The sequence below is a fragment of the Pelodiscus sinensis genome, chromosome 12 (assembly GCF_049634645.1).
Source record: "Pelodiscus sinensis isolate JC-2024 chromosome 12, ASM4963464v1, whole genome shotgun sequence".
Lineage (NCBI taxonomy): Eukaryota > Metazoa > Chordata > Testudines > Trionychidae > Pelodiscus > Pelodiscus sinensis.
In genome coordinates this window covers 8,569,004-8,590,993 of record NC_134722.1, presented here as the reverse complement: position 1 = coordinate 8,590,993, position 21,990 = coordinate 8,569,004, and the positions used below count along the sequence as shown (strand labels likewise).

The following is a 21,990-nucleotide window of genomic DNA, read 5'->3' as shown; positions in this document are numbered from 1 at the left end:
TGGGGAAAATGCCACCCACTGCTAACTCCACTTCGGAATTGTCCACATTGTTGGAGTGTGATTAAGAATAAAGAATATTTCCCCCATATCCCAATACAGTTTGATTGGCATGTGATTCAATGGGCATATGTCCCACTCTGCAGCATCTGGTACAAGGAGTTACTCTGGATTTACACCAGTAACTGAGATCAGACAGGGAATCTGAAGTTCCGCATTTTACACACATCTGGAAATTCAGAAATATTTATCTTTAAGGCCAAGGGTGGCCAACACTTTCAAAAACAGCCCTGAGCTCCTGCACTCCGAGGCTTTGTCTATACTGCAGGGTTCTTGTGCAAGAAGCTTTTTATGGAAGAGATCTTCTGCAAAAACTTCTTGTGCAAAAGCGCATCCACACCTCAAAAGCTCGTCGCAAAAGTGATGTGCTTTTGTGCAAGAGAATGTCCACACTGCATGGACACACTTGCACAAGAAAGTTCTCATTGCCATTCACAGGATGGCCATCAGAGCACATGTGGTTTTTCTTGACAGGCTCTTTTTGCTCAAGAAACCCCTGTTGAGCACTCACACACACCTTTTTGTGCAAGAACTCTTGCGCAAAAAGGAGTTATTCCTCATAGAAGGAGGTATAACTACACCGCAAAAAGCCCTGTGTTCTGCCATTTTACTATACATTTTCTTGCACAAAAATTCACTTGAGGTGTGGACACTCCATGGCTGTGTCTAGACTGGCAAGTTTTTCCACAAAATAATTTGATTTTGTGGAAAAACTTGCCAGCTGTCTACACTGGCCACTTGAATTTCCGGAAAAGCACTGACGATCTCATGTAAAATCATCAGTGCTTTTCCGGAAATACTATGCTGCTCCCGTTCGGGCAAAAGTCTTTTTCCGAAAGACTTTTGTGCAAAAGGGCCAGTGTAAACAGCATAGTACTGTTTTCCGCAAAAAAGCCCCAATCGCAAAAATGGCGATCGGGGCTTTTTTGTGGAAAACCGCGTCTAGATTGGCTTTTGCGGAAAAGCATCCTGCCAATCTAGACGTGATTTTTCCGAAAATGCTTTTAACGGAAAACTTTTCCGTTAAAAGCATTTTCAGAAAATCATGCCAGTGTAGACGTAGCCCATGAGTTTTTGCGCAAACACCCTGTAGTGTAGACATAGCCTGAAAAAGAAACCCCTTAAAGTTCTGTATATTGGATAAGTCTAAACTATGGAACCATGAATCTTGCCAAGGGCTTTCAAAAGTAATAGACAATATTTAAACTTCTTTATCCATGGGCAGAGAGATTTTCAAACCTGCTGAAAATCCCGTTTCCCTCCAACCATTCTGTAAGCTACCCAGATCATCATCTATATATATATGTTAGAGTGCATCTATCTGCATGATTGTCTGTGAATCTGTTTGTTCAAGAACTGCTCCTAAATGGTAAGAACTAGGGCCGCCAGATCGGGTAGGCAGCTTCCTCTGATCATCAAAGGAGGGTCAGGGTTTGGTTGTACCAGGACAACCGGAAGCCCCAGGAAAAGGGCTGTGTTCCATAACATGCAAAGGGAGGGGCTGCTGTTCTGAGGGACGTGATACAAGAGTGGCCACTGGGGGCAGTGAGCCCACAGGGAAAAGCTATCAGGGGGATAGCCATACCACCAAGGGAGAGGCCAGCCGGGCGGGGGCTCTGCCATATTAGCTGCCAGCCCACAGGTAAGTAGCCCTCTGCCCCAAACCCTTTCCCTTCTCACTGGGCCTTGGCCACGGTGCTGGAGGGGAGACAGAAAAAAGGCCCCTGACAGCCAGGCGGGGTTGGGAGGAGAAAAGGCCTGTAATAGATGGGACCACCTGCCCTGAGCCCTGAGCCCCCCAGTCCGCACTATTGCACCCCCCCCCCCAGCCTCCTGGACTCCCTTCCTCCACCACATCTCCAAAGCTCTGCCCTAAGTCCTGCACCCCCGCATCGCCAGCCCCCTGCCTAAGGACCCAGGCAACGCCGGGTAATCTGCTAGTGTGTTTTATAACATGGCCAAAATTCCCTATAGCCCCTGGATGTGAACTTTCATTTAAAAGGTTGGAGAAAAGGAAAAGGAGAACCTTGAGAATTCTGATACTGCGGGCGAGGTGGGGATGTTAAATATCGATTAATTGAATAGTCGATTAACCTTGTGAATCCTTATTGGTTACTCAACTATTCTATAGTCCCTAGTGTGGGGCCGGCACCCAGTGCACTCTGGCCCCATTCCGCACTGTATCAGAGGCAGTAGCTTGGGGTGACAGGTAGGAAAGGAGCCAGTTTAAAAACCAGCACCCTTCACGGACTGGATGCCTGCCATCCCACACTGCTGCCTCTGACACAGAGATAGCAGCACAGGGTGGCAGCAGCCCCTGTCCAGGGGGTCTCTGAGCGTGTGGACCTGGCACGAGCCAGAACTGAGCTGGGCTGCCTGCCCGCCTGGCTCCTAATACACTTTAAATGCAGAACTGCAGCAGGGGTAGGTCCCGGACCCAGAGCAAGCTGGGACTGAGCCAGGCAGCTGGCAGCCTGCTAAAAAATGTACTGGCAAGGAAGGGTGAGAAATGCATGTAGTCAATAGCATTAAGTGATAAGCTTTTGCAGATCAGTTAATCAACTATACCAGTGTTTCCCAATTTTATGTGGCCACGGAACCCTTTTAAACTCAAAATAATTTTGCAAAACCCCTAACAACAATCTAATGTATGGACAACAGCGCTGAGTAGTGACATCATCATCCCAACTCTCTGACTAAGCTGGCTTTACACAGGGGCACTTATCGTGGAAATTGTTTTCCATAAAATTAATAAATGCTTAAATATTCATTATTTTTAATCATAAAATGTTATTGTAATGGAATTTTCTTGTGGAACCCTTATTTTCACTTTGCGGAACCCCAGGGTTCCGCAGAACACCATCTGGGAAACTCTGGACTACACTATTACATGCCTAAGGAGAGACACAAAATATTGGTCAGAAAGGGAACAAATGGATTAGGCAGCAAATGCATGAGAGAAAGATCATCGTTTCAAGACATTCAATTGCTAACCTCACTTCACTGGAAGGTTTTAAATTAGTAAGAGGCTGATGTAGTGAATCATCTGCAATACAAAACGCTTATCAAACACAGGAACAATAAAGCCTATGTTTCATCATCTTCATTTCACAACTTCTCTCTCTTTCTCGCTAGGGTATTTTTAAGGCATCTGTTACTGAAGCCAAAACAAAAAAGTAGTCAATATAATGGTCTTCTGTTGATATGTATTTTAGTAGTTAAATTCCTGGACGGTCATTGCTGACTTAAAGTGCTGTCATATGGGTGGAAATTGGGTAAATATTGTATTTTATTAATACCGGCAGAACTAACTTAAATGGGGCCTGTGTGTTGTGTAGTCTTGCCTTAATGTTTGTATTCATACCCATCAGTGTGAAAGAAGCTATTTATTTGCATATTTATTTGCATGCATATGCAACCACACTTAAGTTGTGGCTCTCGGCATGTGCTGAGAGTATCATTGAGTAGCCATGGCGTAGTGGATGGGATTTAGAATTTAGGCTCACAAATACTTCCACATCCTGAAACAAATGTAATAAACAGTAATACTTGGTCCTTAGCGCATTTCATCAGGTGATCTCCAAACACGTTGCTTAGGTAGCGATAGAGTAGTGTCTTAATTTTGCAGGTGGGGAAACTGAGGCACCGTATGGTGGGGGTCACTTCTTTGATGCATACGTGAAGTCGATCGCTTCTTAATGCTCACTCCAGTTATGTCAGCTGGCAGTAGGTTGGTTTTGGCTACATGTTCTCCCTTATGACAAATCCCTGTGTTTTTTTCCCCTTTTTTTCTTTTGTTTTGCAAGGATTATGAGTACCCTCTTCATTCTCACAGTGCCCACTACCAGAAGAATGACCGCTGCCCTCCGCCCCCGCAGACTTTACCAGAACGAGCATGTGAGGTGTCCAGCTGCCGCTCAGATTCCGAATGTGAAAGACACAAGCGTTGTTGTTACAATGGGTGTATCTATGCCTGCTTGGAGTCAGTACAGCCACCTCCAGGTATGGTGGGTGGTGAGATCAAACTGCCTCAGAACAAAATTTCCAAGATGTTGCCCAAATACAAATAGAAACAGCTTCAATGGTAGGCTGTACAATTGTGGTAGAGCCTCTTCTTATTTGGTCTAAATTAGGACTTGGGGATTTAGTGTGAATTGAGAATTGAGCTTTGGTTTCATGGCAGTGAATAGTTGAAAGCTTCTCCAGGGTGATTTTTGGCTCAAGAGAGAGAAAATTGCACATGATTAGTTGGTCTGGCAAGATTTCCACCAACTTGAATGGCAGAAATCCCTGGAAAACAGTTATTTTCACTGTATTTTACATTAGCCCAGTTCATGGCCACCTGGCTGGTAACTAGAGAAAATGGACAAATCTCAAATGTTCCAAATTGCAGTGAAAACTTTTGGAAAGCTTTAAAAACATCTGAGAACATTTTTGATGGTTTTAAATTGGTTTTGAACTTTTTCAAAAACTCAAAATTATGACAAAAATGGTGTCTGCATTTTGGACCACTTCTGCAGATAACCTTTTTATAGGAAAGCCCAAGATGCTTTAACTCGCTATTTCCCCAAGTCATAGATTTTGATGACTGTTAAAAACTTGCTTCTGGACAGTTATTTTTCTTAGGGATTGTCTACACTAGGAAACTTTCAAAATAACTAAAAATCGATGTAATAACTCCTGAAATAATAAAATCGAAATAGTGTGTCCTCACTACGGGAAAGTCTCAAAATTTATGAGGCAGGCTCCATTAATGAGGATGTCCTACATTACCTTAGAACCCCAGGAAGCACTGGGGAGTAATTAGTCTGAATTACTCTGAGGAGTAGTTATTTTGAAATACCGCCACCAGACCATCCACACTACCGCTATTTAGAAATAATTATTTTGAAATTAGTGTTATTCCCTGAGGAAAGCAAAAATACAGATTTTAAAATAAGCAGACCATTATTTCAAAATAACAAACTTGGTAATGTGGATGATCTGTTTATTAATTCAACCTAAAGGGGGTTATTTCGGAATAAAGCCCTAATGTAGACCAGGGCTTAGAGGGGATACTTTTCATCATGCAATGGATTGAATCTCTGCCTATAGATGAATTTATCTGAAATGTTTGAGCAAAAGCCTTTCTTCTGTTCCCAAGTTCAGGAGGAATTCCAAAAAAATTCTCTTCCAACTGTGCAATAATTCTAACACCATATTTTTAAGTAGGTCTACACTTGCGGTAGTGTAGAGAGTACAGATGTTGCATGCCCAGCTAAGACAGGTGTAAATAGTAGTGTAGAAAGTGAGGCACTGTTTAGGCAGGTAGAGAGGAGCAAGTGTCCTACATGCCTGAACCCCTAGGATATGTACCCTACTTTGCTATTTTTAGCACTGTAGTGTCTCACTGCTGGAACCTTTCCCCACCTCAGTGAAAGGCTCTGGCAAGGGGAGGAAGAGGGGAAAGGTCATGGCAGTGGGGAAAGTCTCCTCTTTGCTGACAGAACCTTTCCCCACTGCATAGAATCATAGAATACTAGGACTGGAAGGGGCCATCAAGTCCAGTCCCCTGCCCTCATGGCAGGATCAAATACTGTCCACTCTAGACCATCCCTGATAGACATTCATCTAACTACTCTTAAATATCTCCAGAGATGGAGATTCTACAACCTCCCTGGGCAATTTATTCCAGTGTTTGACTACCCTGGCAGTTAGGAAGTTTTTCCTAATGTCCAACCTAAACCTCCCCTGCTGCAGTTTAAGCCCATTGCTTCTTGTTCTATCCTCAGAGGCCAAGATGAACAAGTTTTCTCCCAAGTTTTATCCCAGCTGCCGGAGACATTCACGGCCATGGTTAGCTACACGCTGCAGTGTCAGGTGTGGACCCAGCCTGTCTGCCATGCAGCTTGTACAAGATATAGTAAAAATAGCTTGAAACTTATCACGGACACTGTTCTCATTGAGCTATGGCTTCTCTTGGGTTGTCTAAGGAGCAAGGAGAAAGCTTCTGAGCATGCTGCAGCGGGCATTTACCGTAACATTTAGCAGCACTCAGTGAAGCTCTGTCCAGCCTGGACCTGAGTTTACAAGGTGCAAAGACATGTCTCAGTCCCAAGTCAATGGAAGTTAATGAGAGCCCTTCTGTTAACTCCAGTGGATTTAGGATGTCTCTCAAAGGTTTCTCAGCATTATGCAGGCTTAGGCCCTTTGTGTCCCCACGTTGCCGGGGTCCTTGCTGTGATTAGGTTGTGTCTGGGACATTCTGAATGACTGTGAATGTAAATACATCACGGAACCACACCCAGCAGAACCATCCTTCGAGAACATCTCCCCCACCCCACGCTTTATCAAGGACTGGAGAAAATCAGTGGCATGAAAATAACTCTGCACCCTGTGACCACTCTTCCTTAACAATGTGGGTTTCTTAATAGTTTTGGACTGGTTGGTGCAGCCGAAACCTCGCTGGCTTGGAGGAAACGGATGGTTGTTAGATGGACCAGAGGAAGTTTTACAAGGTACTGTGAACGTGACTCGGCATGTTAATCACCTGGGTATTGCGTGGGTTGTTGAATTCTCCTAGATGAAGGACACTGATTGGGAAAATAAGATGCAAGTCAGATGCAGTTCGGTGCCAGTACATCAGCCCTTATTCAAGGGAGAGTAGTGAGTCTTGTGGTTTCAGTTCAGAGCCTCCAGCTCCTTGCAGAATCAGCATTAGCCAGGAAAGAACACTTCCGGCAAACAAATCATCCATTAAATGAGATGCCAATGTAAAGTGCAAAAGGTCACATATTAACAGATTTGCGGCTGCACCTATGTGGAAAGGTGACTCCATGGCTTGTGAACAGTATTTCAAATCTAAAGCAAAAGGTTTGTTTTAAATACAGCTCTGCTGAAAACCTGCTTAGTAGAGGCAAAAAATCTCTTCCATCTGCCATGCAGATGCATAACCAGTCCTCATTAGCATATGCAAATTTGATTAGTCAGGGGAAGTGATGTTAAGAGGATGAGCAATGCAACTTGCAGAAGGTTTTGCCCTCAGGGATGGGCATGACGTGATAGTATACCCTGACAGTTCAATAGTGCATATCTTTCTACATGAGTGGTTGTTTCCATAGATGAATAGGTAAAAGAATTTTCTTCCCAATACATAACCCCAACTACATATATCTGACTTTCAAGAATCCATGGCAAGATTAGTTTATGTGAAGTATTCAGTGACAGACGAGAGCCATTCCAATTTGGGCTTAAATCATTTTGTGTAATCTTTATTTTGTACATTTTAAGACAGTGTTATTACTACCTATCACTGACATACACATGCAAAAAGATCAAATATGCCATGAACAAGAAGGGAAAGGGTGACATTTTTTTTCTCCAAATCTTTGGCCTGTGCTACATTCTTCCCGTGTCTTCTACTGTTTTTTGTACCCTGTTCCATGACTTTGCACAGCCTCAGTTACCTCATCTGTGTACCCTCCCATTCTAAACCAGACTAAACATTTTTATGCACAAGTCATTAACCTAAACGGATGCATTTATGCTTATCCTGCTAAAACTTTTCTTTGGTCTGCTTCTATACTGACCTCCTTTGTATTTTCTGCTGTTAATTCTACTGGCTCCATAGGGTGGATTTTTATCTGACTGGTGTTTTTTGTGACCTTGGCTTTTTGCTTGTTAGCTTGTCTTGCAAGGCACCTGAAGTTCACAATTCCCTCGTGGCATTCTGTTTCACCCTGATATTTACTCAGATTAAGTTTTACAAAGCAAGACACACAAACTAGATTTCATAGTTTATACAACCCCAAAGCTCTTAAGTGTTGCATCAGCCGGAACAAGCCAAAAAGCAAAAGTGCCTTTGTATTTTTCTGCTCTCTATTGTGGCAAAGCTCCAGCCATTCCCTGTGAGTCTCATGCTACTGGCGGATTGTTAGCCTCAGAGGTTCACTAAGGCCCTCCACAGTCTCTTTCTCTTTACTAGAGGCAGCAGCCACAGCCTGCTGAACCATACTCATCACAGGCTAATTCATAAGTTTAGGGTAAAATCCCCCTCTGGCATCCCAATCTCCCTTCTCGAGGCAGAGGTTGAGATGTCATGAGGAGGTCTGGCAGTAACCCAGGCTCATCCACTACACCAGGTTCCAGCCCAGGGACCCTGAGATACCAGCAACAGGCAGGGTTACTACCACTCCCAATCTGGTAGCTTTTCCCTGGGCCATTTTCCCAAATCATCCCCCCTAGCATTTTTCCTTTAGTACCTGCTCATGACACCCACACAACACTTCCTATCCCTCACTCTTTTCCATCCCCCTTTGTAGCCTGGGGGAGCCCTTTTAAAGCAGCACCACAGGCCTTAACTGGCTGCAGGTGTCTAATCAGCCTGTAGCTTCTAGCAAGCTGGAATAGACCCCAGGTGCTTGCCTGATTATACTGCAGTTAGATTTGGGACTTTCATAGACTCATAGGGCTAGAAGAGACCTCAAGAAGTCACCTTACTCAGAGAAAAGAAAGCGGTTCACCCAAGTCCCAGTGTGTCTTCCCTCCATCAGTGTGCGGCAGCCAGCTAGTCTAGGTCTGACACACTATATAATTCATTTCTCCAACACTGTTTAACATATATATTGGACTGACACACTTCATTGCACTGTTTTCCTACAGATGGTTGAGATGCACTTCATTTAAATGAGTTTTAGATTAATAGATTTCAAGGCCAGAAGGGATTAGTGTGATCATCTAGCCACATCTCCTGTATAACCCAGGCCAGGTGATTTCACACAGAAAAGTCCTGCATCATGCCCTGGAGCAAGTCACGTCCCCTCAGTTTACCCATCTCTAAAATGGGGATAATAATACGGCCTTCCTTTGTAAAGGCTTTTGAGATCTACTGATAAAAAGCTCAATGTAAGAGCTAGCTGCCATTATTTTTATCTCGTTTTTAGCCAGCATTTCTATAGTATCAGTTTCCAACTACTCGATTTTGTTAGGTTTAGTCTTCTAACTTAAACACCCCTTTATTAAAAATCTTCACCCTGCATAGGTGCTTGTAGACAGTGGTCATGTCATCTCTTAAACAAACATGAAATCACATCGCATTACCAATGCTCTGAGCCATCCAGTCCCACCTCCATAGAGAGATGTGTGAGCAGAGCAGTCTTAGACAGTGGGCACTCAAGAAATGGCATCCCAGCCCTGACACTGATGACCTTGGTGGCTGTAAACCAGCCTCTTGGGCTCTGATTTTCAGACATGCAGATTTTGCTCATGCTGGGCCATGTGTGTTTCCCATGCTTGCATAGCTGAGCATACAGAAAGAAGGCTCCCAAGTAAGCACAGGCCTGCGGTCTGAAAAAACAGGCCTTATTGCCTCAGTTCCCAGATGTATAAAGTGAACATAAAGCAATCAGCCTGGCAGGCTTAATTATTTACTCACTGGCTCTAAAGTGCTTGAACAGCCTTACTTCAAGACTTAGATCCGTCACTGTTAGGGACCAGGATGAGATCTAAGAAAAGAGGCAAATTATCCCCCATGTGCCTATCAGGGATCCTTCCACCTTGCTCTGAAACATCTAGGCTACGTCTAGACTGGCAAGTTTTTCCGCAAAAGCACCTGCTTTTGCGGAAAAACTTGCCAGCTGTCTACACTGGCCGCTTGAATTTCTGCAAGAACACTGATGAGCTCATGTAAGATTGTCAGTGTTCTTGCGGAAATGCTATGCTGCTCCCGTTCGGGCAAAAGACCTCTTGCACAAATGCTTTTGCGCAAGAGGGCCAGTGTAGACAACGCGGTATTGTTTTGCGCAAAAAAGCCCCGATGGTGAAAATGGCGATTGGAGCTTTCTTGCGCAAAACCGCGTCTAGATTGACACGGACGCTTTTCCACAAAAAGTGCTTTTGCGGAAAAGCGTCCGTGCCAATCTAGATGATCTGTTCCGCAAATGCTTTTAACGGAAAAACGTTTCCATTATAAGCATTTGCGGAAAATCATGCCAGTCTAGACGTAGCCCTAGGGTGTGTCTAAACTACATGGCTCCATCGATGGAGCCATGTAGATTAGGCTGATGGGCAGAGGGAAATGAAGTCACGATTTAAATAATCGTGGCTTCATTTAAATTTAAATAGCTGCCGCGCTCTGCCGACCAGATCATGATCAGCTGTTTGTCGGCAGATCGGGGCAGTCTGGACGCGCAGCGGTCGACAAGGAAGCCTTTGTTGACTGGTGCAGGTATGCCTAATGAAACCAGATTTACCTGAGCTGGTCGACAAAGGCTTCCTTGTCGACCGTGGCGCGTCCAGACTGCCCTGATCTGCCGACAAACAGCTGATCATCAGCTGGTCGGCAGAGCGCAGCAGCCATTTAAATTTAAATGAAGCCGTGATTATTTAAATCACAGCTTCATTTCCCTCTGCCCCTCAGCCTAATCTACATGGCTCCATCAATGGAGCCATGTAGTTTAGACACACCCCTAGGGTTGGTCATTATCAGAGATAGAGTATATAGATGACGAGTCTGATCCAGTCTGAAAATGCCTACTGAGAAACTTACACTGTCTTCACTACAATTGTACAAGTGTTAGGAAAATATTCCCATCCATAGCCAAGTACAGAAACAGGCGGTAGGAGTCCCAGCTTCTGTCCCCAACTCTGACACTCACTTGCTGTATAGCCTTTGCAATGTCACTTAACATCTCTATGCTTCCGTTTCCTGTGTTACTTTCACAGAAGTCATGTGTGAGCATTAATGAATTAGTTAGCTGATGTAGAGCATGTTGAATAGTTTGATCCCAAGGGGGAACTACCAGGTTGTACTTCTCTGGGTCTCTCAACCCAACCCTGGATTGATGGCGGCTTTAAATTGTGCCAGCTGGTAACAATCCTGCAGAGGCCACCTGCTATCCAGAGTGTGGTCAGCCTCCTTCTTTTCCTCCAGTCTCCAGCCCCAGCACACACCCTGTTCAATGGGCTGAAGGAAGAATGGTAAAGCAGCCAGCTAGGCGGGTTCAACAGGGCATTGCCTGTCTTTTAATCAGAGCCATTCCTAGGTGAGGTATGGGGGCTGGAGCAAACCTTCACCCTGTGCCAGGCCTCACCCTGCCTCTTCCCACCCTTGCCCTGCCCTCTCCTGCCCCCTTTGCATTCCTTCTTCAAAGCTCCCTCCCCCAAAGCCACCTCCCCCAAGCAACACGAGTCGGGGGATTACCAGTGAACCTGGCACAGGGGCAGCAGGCGCTGAGGTAAAGCAGAGCCACCTGGCTGGGAGACGGCATCAGAGCGGAGCAGGCTTCTGAGTCACTCCACTTCACCGCCGCTCCCGCCAGCCCCAGGCCCCCAGAGGTAAACTCCCAGGCCTCACAGGTTAACCTCAGAATGGGAGGCCATCTTGTCCGCAGGACAGTTGGGGTAGCCAGCGTGCAGGGCCTGGGACGGCCGCCCCAAACCGTTCTATGGATGGGACAGCTCTGCTTTGAGTGGAGTAGGCGGACATGCCGTGTCCAGTTCCCTGTAAGTGTTAAACGTTCAGTGTTATTGTTTGGGAAGCACTTTGAGGTCTTTGCCTGGGAGGGGCTATCAAGAGCAGGGTTTTCCTTCTCTGCTTAGCCCTGGGCGATAAGACCCAGACGTGTGACCCGCAGGCGTGTTTTGCAGCCGAGGCCTGCAGCACCACTGAGGACGGGGACGAACCTCTGCATTGCCCCACGGGGTACGAATGCCACATCATCAGCCCTGGGAACACGGCCGAAGGGATCCCCAACAGGGGTCAGTGCATCAAGCTACGTGGAAATCCTGGTCAGTTCATTCGAAATCGCGCGGCCCCGCGTCCTCTGTCCAGCCTAGGAACTATGCCAAGGGGCCTCTCACCTGCCCTGCAGCAGATTAGGCCTCAGAATATCAGGCCAGGCTAAGTAGTGTTCGTGGTTTCCACCTCCTCCTGGAGTTGCCAATTTGGGTCGGACGTAGTCCTAGAGATTTAACCACGCCATGATCTTTAATTAAAGGTTAATCTCTCATTCCTGGACACTCCAGGACAGGGGTCACAGGGAACCTGGGAGGCTACCAGCCTCGTGACACCCTCCAGCCTGAGAAAGGGTCAGAATAACCCTCTTTCACCAGGCCCCATCCATCCCTCTCTGCCCCTGCTCTTGTTCCACCCCACCTCTTCTCCCAACCGAGGTGGCCTGGGGAATTAGGGAGCCTAGGGGCCCAGGGCTGGCAGCAGGGGTCCACCCCCTCTCTGCACTCAGCAGCAGCAGCAGGGGAAGCAGAGCAAGGTGGCTCCAGCTGCCTTGCTCCCCAGCTGCCACGTCACTCCACTTCCCACTGGGGGAGCACAAGGGTCATCCCCCCACAGCTGGGAGAGCCAAGCAGCAGGGCTACCTGGCACCGCTGGTGAGTGCAGGGGGGCTGGACCCCTCCTGCAAGTGCCAGGCTCCTCCTGCTAGTCCCTCCTCCCCCCGTTGGCTGCTGGCCAGCCGTTCCCGCCCGTGGCATGTGACACGTGACCCCTTGTGCCCTCCACGCATCACCGCTGCTCCAGGCCAATCCTGTAGGGCTGGCAGTCCTACCGCCTCCCTCTTTTAATCCTGGGTTCCTCCAGCAACGCACCCGGTCTCTCGGGCCTGGTTCCCTCACGCTTCCACATGCCACAGGAAATGCTCCGGCCGTGTGGCAGCACATCATCTCCTGCCCCGCCCCTGCAGCGTCTCCATTCCCCGCTCTCTCAGGCACGTGCCGGCTTCGACACCAAAGTTTCCCTGGCATGTGGCTTGGCTTGAAAAGAAAATACCCGGGGACCAACTAAGTTCAGCAAGAGACTGGGAGTTGAGAGAGCAAGGACCACTCTGTATTAACATGGCTGGGAGGGCTAACATCTGGTCCCAGTCATATACTTGTCCCCCCCCCCCCCCCCCCCCCAGAGAGAACAGTGGACTGCCATTATGTAACTTGGGGGGCGGGGCAGAATCTGCAGCATGTTTTTGTGGGTAGTCATTATTGTGTGTTCTGCGGATCACACTAGTACGAATCTCGCAGATGCAGGATAGGAAACCAGTGAATTGGGGAACCCACTGAACACTTAAAAACTGTGTACAGACAAGCGAAAACTAAGCTGCTGCCTTTGAAAGATGCAAAGAGAACGGTCAATACCAACAGCTTGTGTTATGGTCTTCCAGAGCTTTTAGGAAGATGCTGAATGACCTCCATCCCCATAGAAGCCAAAGGGAGATGAGTGTTCAGCACTGCTCAGGATCAGCCCCTAAAAAACTCCTAGCAGCAATTCACTTCTCTCTCTTTTTGCTTTCACGTGTGCAGTGCATGGCATCTGTAAGCCAATTCCTCATTGTAACTCCACTGGGTTCTTTAACACCTGATTGAACAGAGCTAGGCCAATTTACAAGCTGCAGAACAGGCCTTGTAAATTTATTGTATCCCTGTCTGTGCATTTGCCTTTTGGCTGAGACAAGAAAGCACGGATCCCTGTCAACAGGCGATGGTAAACCTTTGCTCATTCTATTTAAATATCAAATAGCAAAGTTCTCAGTAGAAAAGCAAGGCTGCAATTGTTTTCTGTCATCTGACCATGATTTCTATTCAATCATGAATAGAGTCAAAAAGAGTAAAAAAGATCATTCTTTGCTTCTCACGGGAGTATTTGCCAATAAGAGCTCACACATGCTGAGGAATCTTCAACCTCTGCCATGGTGTGCAGTTACTGTGAAAAATTTATGGAATATATACTCTGTGATGCAACCTATCACAGGCCAAAACCATTAGCAGCCCCTTTTCCTACTTAATCACAATAAAAACCAGTAGAAGTATCAAACCAGAGTCCCTTGGAAGGGGAAGTTATAATAAAGACTCAAAGACTTCAGAATTTTCAACTTCCTTTGCTTTTTTCATGTTTTTAATGTCCTCTGGTCACTAATGTAATACTATATCCCCACATTTACATTGCTCATGCACAAGATGTTTCTTTGAGCCATAAAAGTTTCAGACAATGTGGTCCCTGGTAAACAAAGGTGATGAAGCAGGAACTTGAACAGTGTGGAGCCTGTTAGATTGTCTCAAATTCCAGCAATGTTTTATTTAACAAAGGCTTTCTGTTTAAGAAAGACTGTGGTTCCCTACATTATGACTCCTTTTAATGGTCAGAGTATTTAGGAGGATGAAAATTTAAAATCAATACAAATAGAAAAAATGCTTAAAAATCTGTTGGAATTATTTTAAAAAAAATCGAATTCTGCCAAACCTGTTCATAATGTATCTTATTGTTTTGCAGATGGACGGAACCTTAGGAATAAATATTACAAGGAGTATTTTGGTAAGGTGCCATTTGGGGGGGGGGGGGGTCTTTGGCATTGCCAAGCTTTACATTGGTCAAATTGTTTAAGAGGACTTTGCTGCTCATGAAACGGCACAGTGGAGAGGCATTCCTCAGCAGCTTCTCTGCATACCTCTGACACTGCCAAGAGTGTTGCAATGTGTGGTGGGTTTATGACATGGAAGACACGTCTGGAATGGGAAACATCCCATCAAATTCATTTTAACTTGTGATTTAATCAGGAAAGGCATCTTGTTCTTGCAAGGGGGAAAGCTAGAAAAAGCTTCATTACAGGTTGACCCTCTCTAGCCTGGCATTCTCTGGTCCAGAAACATCCATGGTCTGGCATGGTTTTAGTTCACCGGATGTCCACTTATCATGGTTGTGGCCAAATTTCCTGCAGTCCCATAGAGTTTGTCTACAGCCAACAGTCCTGGCTGTCAGTGTTCTGTGCTGTTATTTAGCTCTAATTCATCCCTAAATGTCTCCTAAGAGCCCAGTAAGCAGTGGAAGTGTTGGAAATGCTGCTAGACAATATTGACATCCCATGGTTCAGCAAATTCTCTGGTTCAGCACCGGTCAGGTCCTGAGGGTGCCCGACTTGAGAAGTTTAACTGTACTTTTGCACCTTTTATTTTCTTGTTGATTTTCCATATCTTAGTTTGGTCATGGAATGGTCATATCAGGTGAGAATCTGCCCTTATGTAGTCCTGTGTAACCTAATGGATGTGCTAGAGTAATGAAAGGCAGAGTTTAGGGACTTCGGTGGTGTAACTTAAAGAAACATTTGTCCCCAACTCTAAACCTAGCACTGCTACCAAGAGCCTCACTAAAGAACTGGGAAATACGACACATACCATTTAAAATATACAGCTAGGAATATTTTTGGAAGCATTCATTACTGAAAGGACACACAGCAAACCCTAATTTTGCAGAATTTTGTTTTACAGGGAGTAATTCCAATAATGTAGTTGGATATGTGAAACAGCAGCAGAAGCACTTAGGTTAAGCCGGGTAAGTACCTTCTGAATAAAAGGATGGGAGTTTGAACATAAGGACGGCCACACTGGGTCAGACCAATGGTCTATTTAGCCCAGAGTCCTGTCTTCTAACAGTAGCCAATGCCAGCTGCCCCAGAAGGAATAAACAGAACAGGTAGCCATCAATTGATCCATCCCCTGTCGCCCATTTTCAGCTTCTGACAAACAAAGGCTGGGGTACCATTCCTATCCATCCTGGCTAATAGCCATTGATGGACTTATACTCCGTGAATTTATCTAGCTCTTTTTTGAACCCTGCTAAAGCCCTGGCCTTCACAACATCCTTAGGCAAGGAGTTCCATAGGCTGACCGTGCATTGTATGAAGAAACACCGTTCTTTTGGTTTGTTTTAAAACTGCTGCCCATTCATTTTGTAACCCACACATGTAGGCTATGTCTACACTCGCAGCTTCTTGCGTAAGTAATATGCAAATGAGGCTAAGTGTGGAATATCCCTGAGCCTCATTTGCATACCTATTGAGCCACCATTTTTTTCAGAAGAGGCTCTTGCGCAAGAAGAAGTGTCTATACTGCCTCTTCTTGTGCAAGAAAAACCCTCTTGCGCAATGCCGTTACACCTATTACTTTTCAGGAAGAACGGCACAAGAGCCTCTTCTGAAAAAAATGGTGGCTCATTAGGTATGCAAATGAGGCTCGGCGATATTCCACACTTAGCCTCATTTGCATAATACTTGCGCAAGAAGCCGCGAGTGTAAACATAGCTCTAGTGTGGTTACTGAGTAATGCAAGTGGTACCTAGACCACAGCAACAGTTAAGAACAAGAGATCTCTACAGCATAAGCTGGGAGCCAGCTGGCTTTTAGCTCGGCGGGTAGAAGCTCCTATATCCAGCTCCCGAGGTCCCAGGTTCAAATTTGCCTGGTGGTGGTTACAATTTCATTTGGTGAAAATGCCTGATGGATGCCCAATCTACAGAGATTTAAAGAAACAGCCCTTTACAGGTGAAATTACCCCTCCCTAGCATCAGGCATAAGTGCCACTTAGGTGTCCTTGTGGAGCTGAGACCACAAGAACAGTCATACTGGGTCAGACCAACAGTCCATCTAGCCCAGTATCCTGTCTTCCAACAGTGGCCAACGCCAAATGCTTCAGAGGGAATGAACAGATAATACCGGCCCAGATAATACAAGGACATTCATGCTATGGTATGTCTATGCTGCACTGTAGCAGACTCTGCTTTGAACTCCTTCCCCCTTCCATCCACACACAAGCCAGCATGACTCAGACCTATGGACCCTGCTGGAGAGGTGGTTCAGAGACTGTGGCCTCTGTGGATGCAGCTCTAGCCATAGACTCGAGTCAGAAGAGCAGCATACGTTAGTGTGACTGAGACCTGGATCCAGCAATTGTGAAGCCAGGTTTATGATGCAGTGTGAACGGTCAAGCACCAGCTTAGAAACTTCCAACCCACGAATGTAGGTCCCAGCGTCCCAGACTCACAATGCCAAATCCACATAAGTGAATTTAATTGGAAGGCCATTCACTGAAAACCAGGAAATGATATTTACCATTCCACGACAGGCGTGTGCTGCAGGGGGATCGCTGCTAAATATTCAAGGGGAAATTCATCTCGTCAGGCTCTTTCCATTTTGTTTCAATTTGTCAATGTTGCCCAGTTTCCTGAGAAACCTTTGACATTTGATGGGTTCCCCCTGCCCCGCGCATTAAGAATAGGCCCAGGCAGCAAAACATTGGGATTCCCACACATTTCATAACAGCATTTAGGCAAATCTTAGCATTCCTGTCCATACATTGGATCCCAGCCTTTGGATAGGAGATGCCCAAATGTTTTATACGGTACATCTGGGACCCAGCCCTAAGGCAGCCACGGCTGATCCTGAGGGAGAAAACACAGAGACTGCTTAATTAGAATAGACCCCAATGGAACCCAATCTGGCAAACACGTAGGCATGGGAATGTAAGCGATGAATGTAAGCAATAGTGGCCTTGCACACAGTGAACTGTTAGGCCTGGTCTACACGAACAGGAAAGTCGACTTAGGATATGCAACTCCAGCTACATTAATTACGTCGCTGGAATCAACGTATCTTAAATCGCATTTTGGTGCCATCTACATGGCGCAAGGTCGATAGGAGCACACGTTCTCATCGATTTCCTTTATTTCTCTCAGGAGTAGGGTTACTAGCACCGACGGGAGCACCCTCTCAGTTTGAACTAGCGAGTCTTCACGAGACTCGCTCATTCGAACTCCAGAAGATCAACTGTGGCAGCTTCGATTTTCTCTGTAGAGTAGACAAGCCCTTACTCACACAGGGCCTGATCCAAAGCCCATTGAAATCAATGTAAAAGACCTTTTGTGACTTCAGTAGGTTTTTGGATCAGACTTATATGTAAGAATTTGCAGCATCAGACAACCTGTCCCAAACTGGTGGTCTCTTAACTTTCAGAATCACATGCATCCAAACAGAGAAAACATGAATCCTTTAATTTTTCATTAGACCTGAGGCCAATTGTTGAGGTTACACGCTGGGCTAGAATGTGTTGTGAAAACACCACAGCAATGATAAACAGTGCATTTTGTTTTATTCTATTTCCCCTCAGTGGATCTAGCTATTAAGTGGATCTAGCTATTTTTGAAAAAAAGATGCCACCCAAGAATTGTCTGGTTCAGATGAACTGCAGCCCCAAATCTTCAGATTCAACCCTTCAGCATCTTCCTGATATCACCACATTGTGGATAAAAGAACTGCCTGGTGCAAGAACAGCCATTCTAGACCTCAGAGCTGTGACCAGTGGGAGAAATCCATTCCTTTGCAAGCAGCTGGAGAGTTTATGAGTGGCACCGTTACAACTGGAACAGAAAACCAGCCTGATCCACAATTTCATTTCAGAGCTGTATCAGCATAGCACACACGTTAGCAGACTGATTCTGAATTCGCTTACAAAGGTGTAACTCAGGAGTGACATTGGTCTAAAAATGGTGCCTTGGCATTTAGCATTAGACCATTGGTTTTTCAAATATATGTGTGATGAACACATTCAGTGACCTTCATATTGTATGTACATCATATTAAGAGCACTCAGGGGTCCCATAAGGAAATGAATTGATTGGTAGTTTATGCATAGCATGACTTTAATATGTTCACTAATGAAAATGGGCCAAATTTGTCTCGGTTGCATCACCATTGAAATCAGTGAAAGCTCCACCAGGGATGAATTTACCCCAAGGAACAACTATTTTTTATTTAGTCTGCAAGGTGATCTATGTAATTAACAACATGTGTTTGAAAATGGTCTACCATGGTGCTCGTCTGATATTCTCTTAGGCCCGGTCTACACTAAAGGGGAAAGTCGACTCAAGATATTTTGACTCCAGCTATGTTAATTACATAGCTGGAGTCAAAGTATCTTAAATGATGTTTTGTTGTCGTCCACACAACAGGAGGTTGACGGGAGCACATGCTCCTGTCGACTTCCCTTATTCTTTGTGAGGAGCAGGACTACTGGCGCCGACAGGAGAGCCCTCTCCATTCGAATTAGTGGGTCTTCACTAGACCTACTAATTCGAACCTCAGAAGATCGACTGCGGCAGCACTGATCTTCTCCATAGCGTAGACAAGGCCTTAAAGACTAACGTTTGTGCAAATTCTTCCTCTAGAGTTTGGAATCCCTATATGGTAAAGGGGAAGATAAAAATGCTCTGCATTCTATATAGTTTCTTTTTGACCAACTAAAATGTCCAGGTTTTGTAAAATTTCATTCCAGTGTTAAACTTATAGACTTTAAGGCCAGAAGGGACCACTGTGGTCATCTAGTCTGATCTGCACATTGCAGGCCACAGAGCCTCATCTCTGAAATCTCTCCCATTCCCCCCCCCCCAACCCGCAGCCTCTGGCTGAGTTACTGACATCCTCACATCATGATTTAAAGACTTCAAGTTACAACAAATCTACCCTTTACTCTAGTTAAGGGATGGGGAGCATCCAGATCCAGCCCCCTGGCTTGCGTTGCTTCTAAACCTAACCCTAAGTGGAAACAGCAGTGCAGGGAAGCTACCGCTTGCCTACAGGTGCTGCTCCCATTGGCTGAGAATTGCAGCCAATGGGAGGGTGAAGGGTGGTACCTGCCAGTGGGAGCTGCCCCAAGTAAACACCACAATCCCCTGCTCCCTCCCGCACCCAGCCTCCTACCCGGACCCTACATCCCCACACCCGCTGCTCCTGCCCCCTACCTTCTGGCCATGACCCTGCACCCATCTCTCACCCAGATCCCACTCCCTAAATTACTCTCCAGCAGCCCCTCCCACACACTGAACCCCTCATTTTTGGCACCGCCCCAGAGCCTAGTCTCCCCCCAAAAATCTACTAGCCCAGGCCCCCAGAAAAATTAATCCAGGCTGGGGTGGGAACCATGAGCCTTGGTTCCACCCTGCAGGGCTGGAGCATGAGGAGAACATTGGCACCTCAAGTTGTGAGTGGAGGTGAGTTTTCCGCTTCTGAGTTGGGGGCCATGTCAGGGAGGGTTTTTTTCCTTACTTGGGTGGACCCCAACTGATTTTTCTGTGGGTCAATGGCCCACAACCCAAAAAAGATCCCCCCACCTCTGCGCTAGTTTAAGCCAGAAAGTGACTCCTCGCCCCACACTGCGACGGAAGGAGGGGGAAAAAACAAGGTCCCTGACAACATGACCTGAGGGAAATTCCTTCCTGAATACCCTCTCCTCCCGCTCCATTAAAGTGGGGAAAAAATGTGCAAACATTTTACTATTTTTGAGTCAGCTCTAGAGCTCAGAGCCCATAGCTCCCATTGGTTTCAGACAAAATTATGCATTAGAAGGCCCTCAAAGGCTCAAACCCCTATGCTCCGGCCTCATTGAGCAAAACACTCAAGCACGTGTTTAACATGAGGCGGGCATTTTGCTTTGCAATGCTAGTTAAACTCATGGCTAAGGGCTTTGCTGGATTCGAGCTCTGGAACAGGCATGTGCTCATTGCAAATTGAATCTTTATTAAAAAAAGGAAGACTGATAAAATAACATACTGTCAAATGACTGCTGTTTATTACAGGCTGTAGATTAAATGCAGCCTTCCTCCTGGTGCTAGGGTGTTAATTTTTTCTTTTAAAGTTCTTTAAATTGTTAGACACGAGAAAAGTCTGCATGTTGCATTTCTAACATTAAAACCTATGCTGCTTTTGAAGACACCATCTATTGTAAGACGAATTTTCCTGAGTTTTTACTGCTGCCAAAGTTTTACAGCCACAGCATCAAAGCTCAACAGGAAAGTGGTAATGTTAGCTTTTAAATAACACCTCTGATGTGTGCATAGTGTCATTTCCAAGCCTGGCTGGTGCTACAGTGAACTTTTCATGTAACATTATATGCTCATTATGCTGCTCAATTCTCAGCTGGTGTCAGGCAACGCCATCAAGGGAGCTGCTCTGATCTCCCCTAACCTGAGAATCAGGCCCAATGATTCACTCATGTTTTTGTGGTTAGAAATGTAGGGTCTCCTACTTCGGTGCTCAATAAAAACAAATCCAGTCTATTTTTCAACTCTGTTTGGTTTCAGTTGGGTGTTTTTAATAGGGACTCTGCTCTTCTTTACCTTAAAAGAAAGTACATTTCACAGTGAATTTCCTTCCTGGTGAAAGTTTCCAGAGCAGAAGTCCTGCATTTATCCATATGATGGTAGAGATAACCTTTTCCGTCCTCACCGATGTACCTTGCCCATGTGGAGAGGACACAGGAAACTGAGTTGCCAAAACCCATTCGGTCCTTGGGGACCCCACAAGGTTATCAGGGTGGATTATTACAATATTGCCAGTTGCCTGCTGGGAACTGACTCTACCCGCACTCTACTCTGGAAATGTTTGGTCACCGCAGGTAGGCTTGAACTAGAAGAGGCTTCGCCTTCCAGGAGAGAGGCCCAGCTCTGCATCCGAGTCAACAAGAACACAGATGAGTAAGGGTTGAATGACCCCACCCCCTAAGGTGAGTGAGCTAAAGAAGGGGGAAGGGCCACATGGAGTCTCCAGCCCTGTGAACCCACCGCCAGCCCAGCCAGCGTGGAGTGCAGGCCTGGATGCTGCTAACAAGGAGTCTCAGATGCTACCAGAGCCATGACCTGTCTTCCCCTACTCCACCCTCCTGTCTGTAATGATAAATGTAGCCAGAGCAGCGAACCGGTTGTTTACCCAACAGGGAGAGAGAACTCTTTTTAATTTTGCTTGGGGAGGGAGCTCGGGGGCAGATCTGATCAAGTGGAAATAGGATCAGGGCAGGTGTTTGTGCTAGTCCTGAAATATTCTGCTTTTAGCATGGGCCAGCAGAGCAAGAAAGACTGGTTTAGCTGGGGAGCCTGTGTCAATCCAACTGGTTGTATCGAGCTCCTTTGGGTACATAACTCGTGTACACCCGTCTCTCACTCACACGGAGCACTCAGGTTACATGCTCGGGAGCGGGCCTGTTTCTTCTATGACTTTTCCTGCTCGTGAGAGGCACGCTGCCATCCAAAGTTTCCTCTCACGCAGTCCCTCTCCTCAGAGAGAGGGGCTTGTGTAGCAGGCTTGGTTTCCCAAAGCTCGTCGGCTGAGCAATTTGCATTTTAATGGCTCC

The 21,990-nt window shown here is 46.0% G+C and overlaps 1 protein-coding gene across 2 annotated transcripts in view; it reads left to right on the top strand.

The window, feature by feature from the left end:
• WFDC1 (WAP four-disulfide core domain 1) overlaps positions 1-20,928 on the top strand; it is a 36,428-nt gene extending 15,500 nt beyond the window's left edge. Inside the window, exons 2-7 of one of the 2 annotated variants that reach the window (XM_006134873.4) lie at positions 3,864-4,059; positions 6,471-6,554; positions 11,683-11,823; positions 14,312-14,353; positions 15,304-15,367; positions 17,977-20,928. In XM_006134873.4, coding sequence (XP_006134935.1) covers positions 3,864-4,059; positions 6,471-6,554; positions 11,683-11,823; positions 14,312-14,353; positions 15,304-15,362 — 522 coding nt within the window. In that variant the 3' untranslated portion in view covers positions 15,363-15,367; positions 17,977-20,928. The remainder of the gene's footprint in view (positions 1-3,863; positions 4,060-6,470; positions 6,555-11,682; positions 11,824-14,311; positions 14,354-15,303; positions 15,368-17,976) is intronic. The other variant, XM_075939984.1, reaches the window with a different exon arrangement.
• Positions 20,929-21,990: the final 1,062 nt, after the last annotated feature.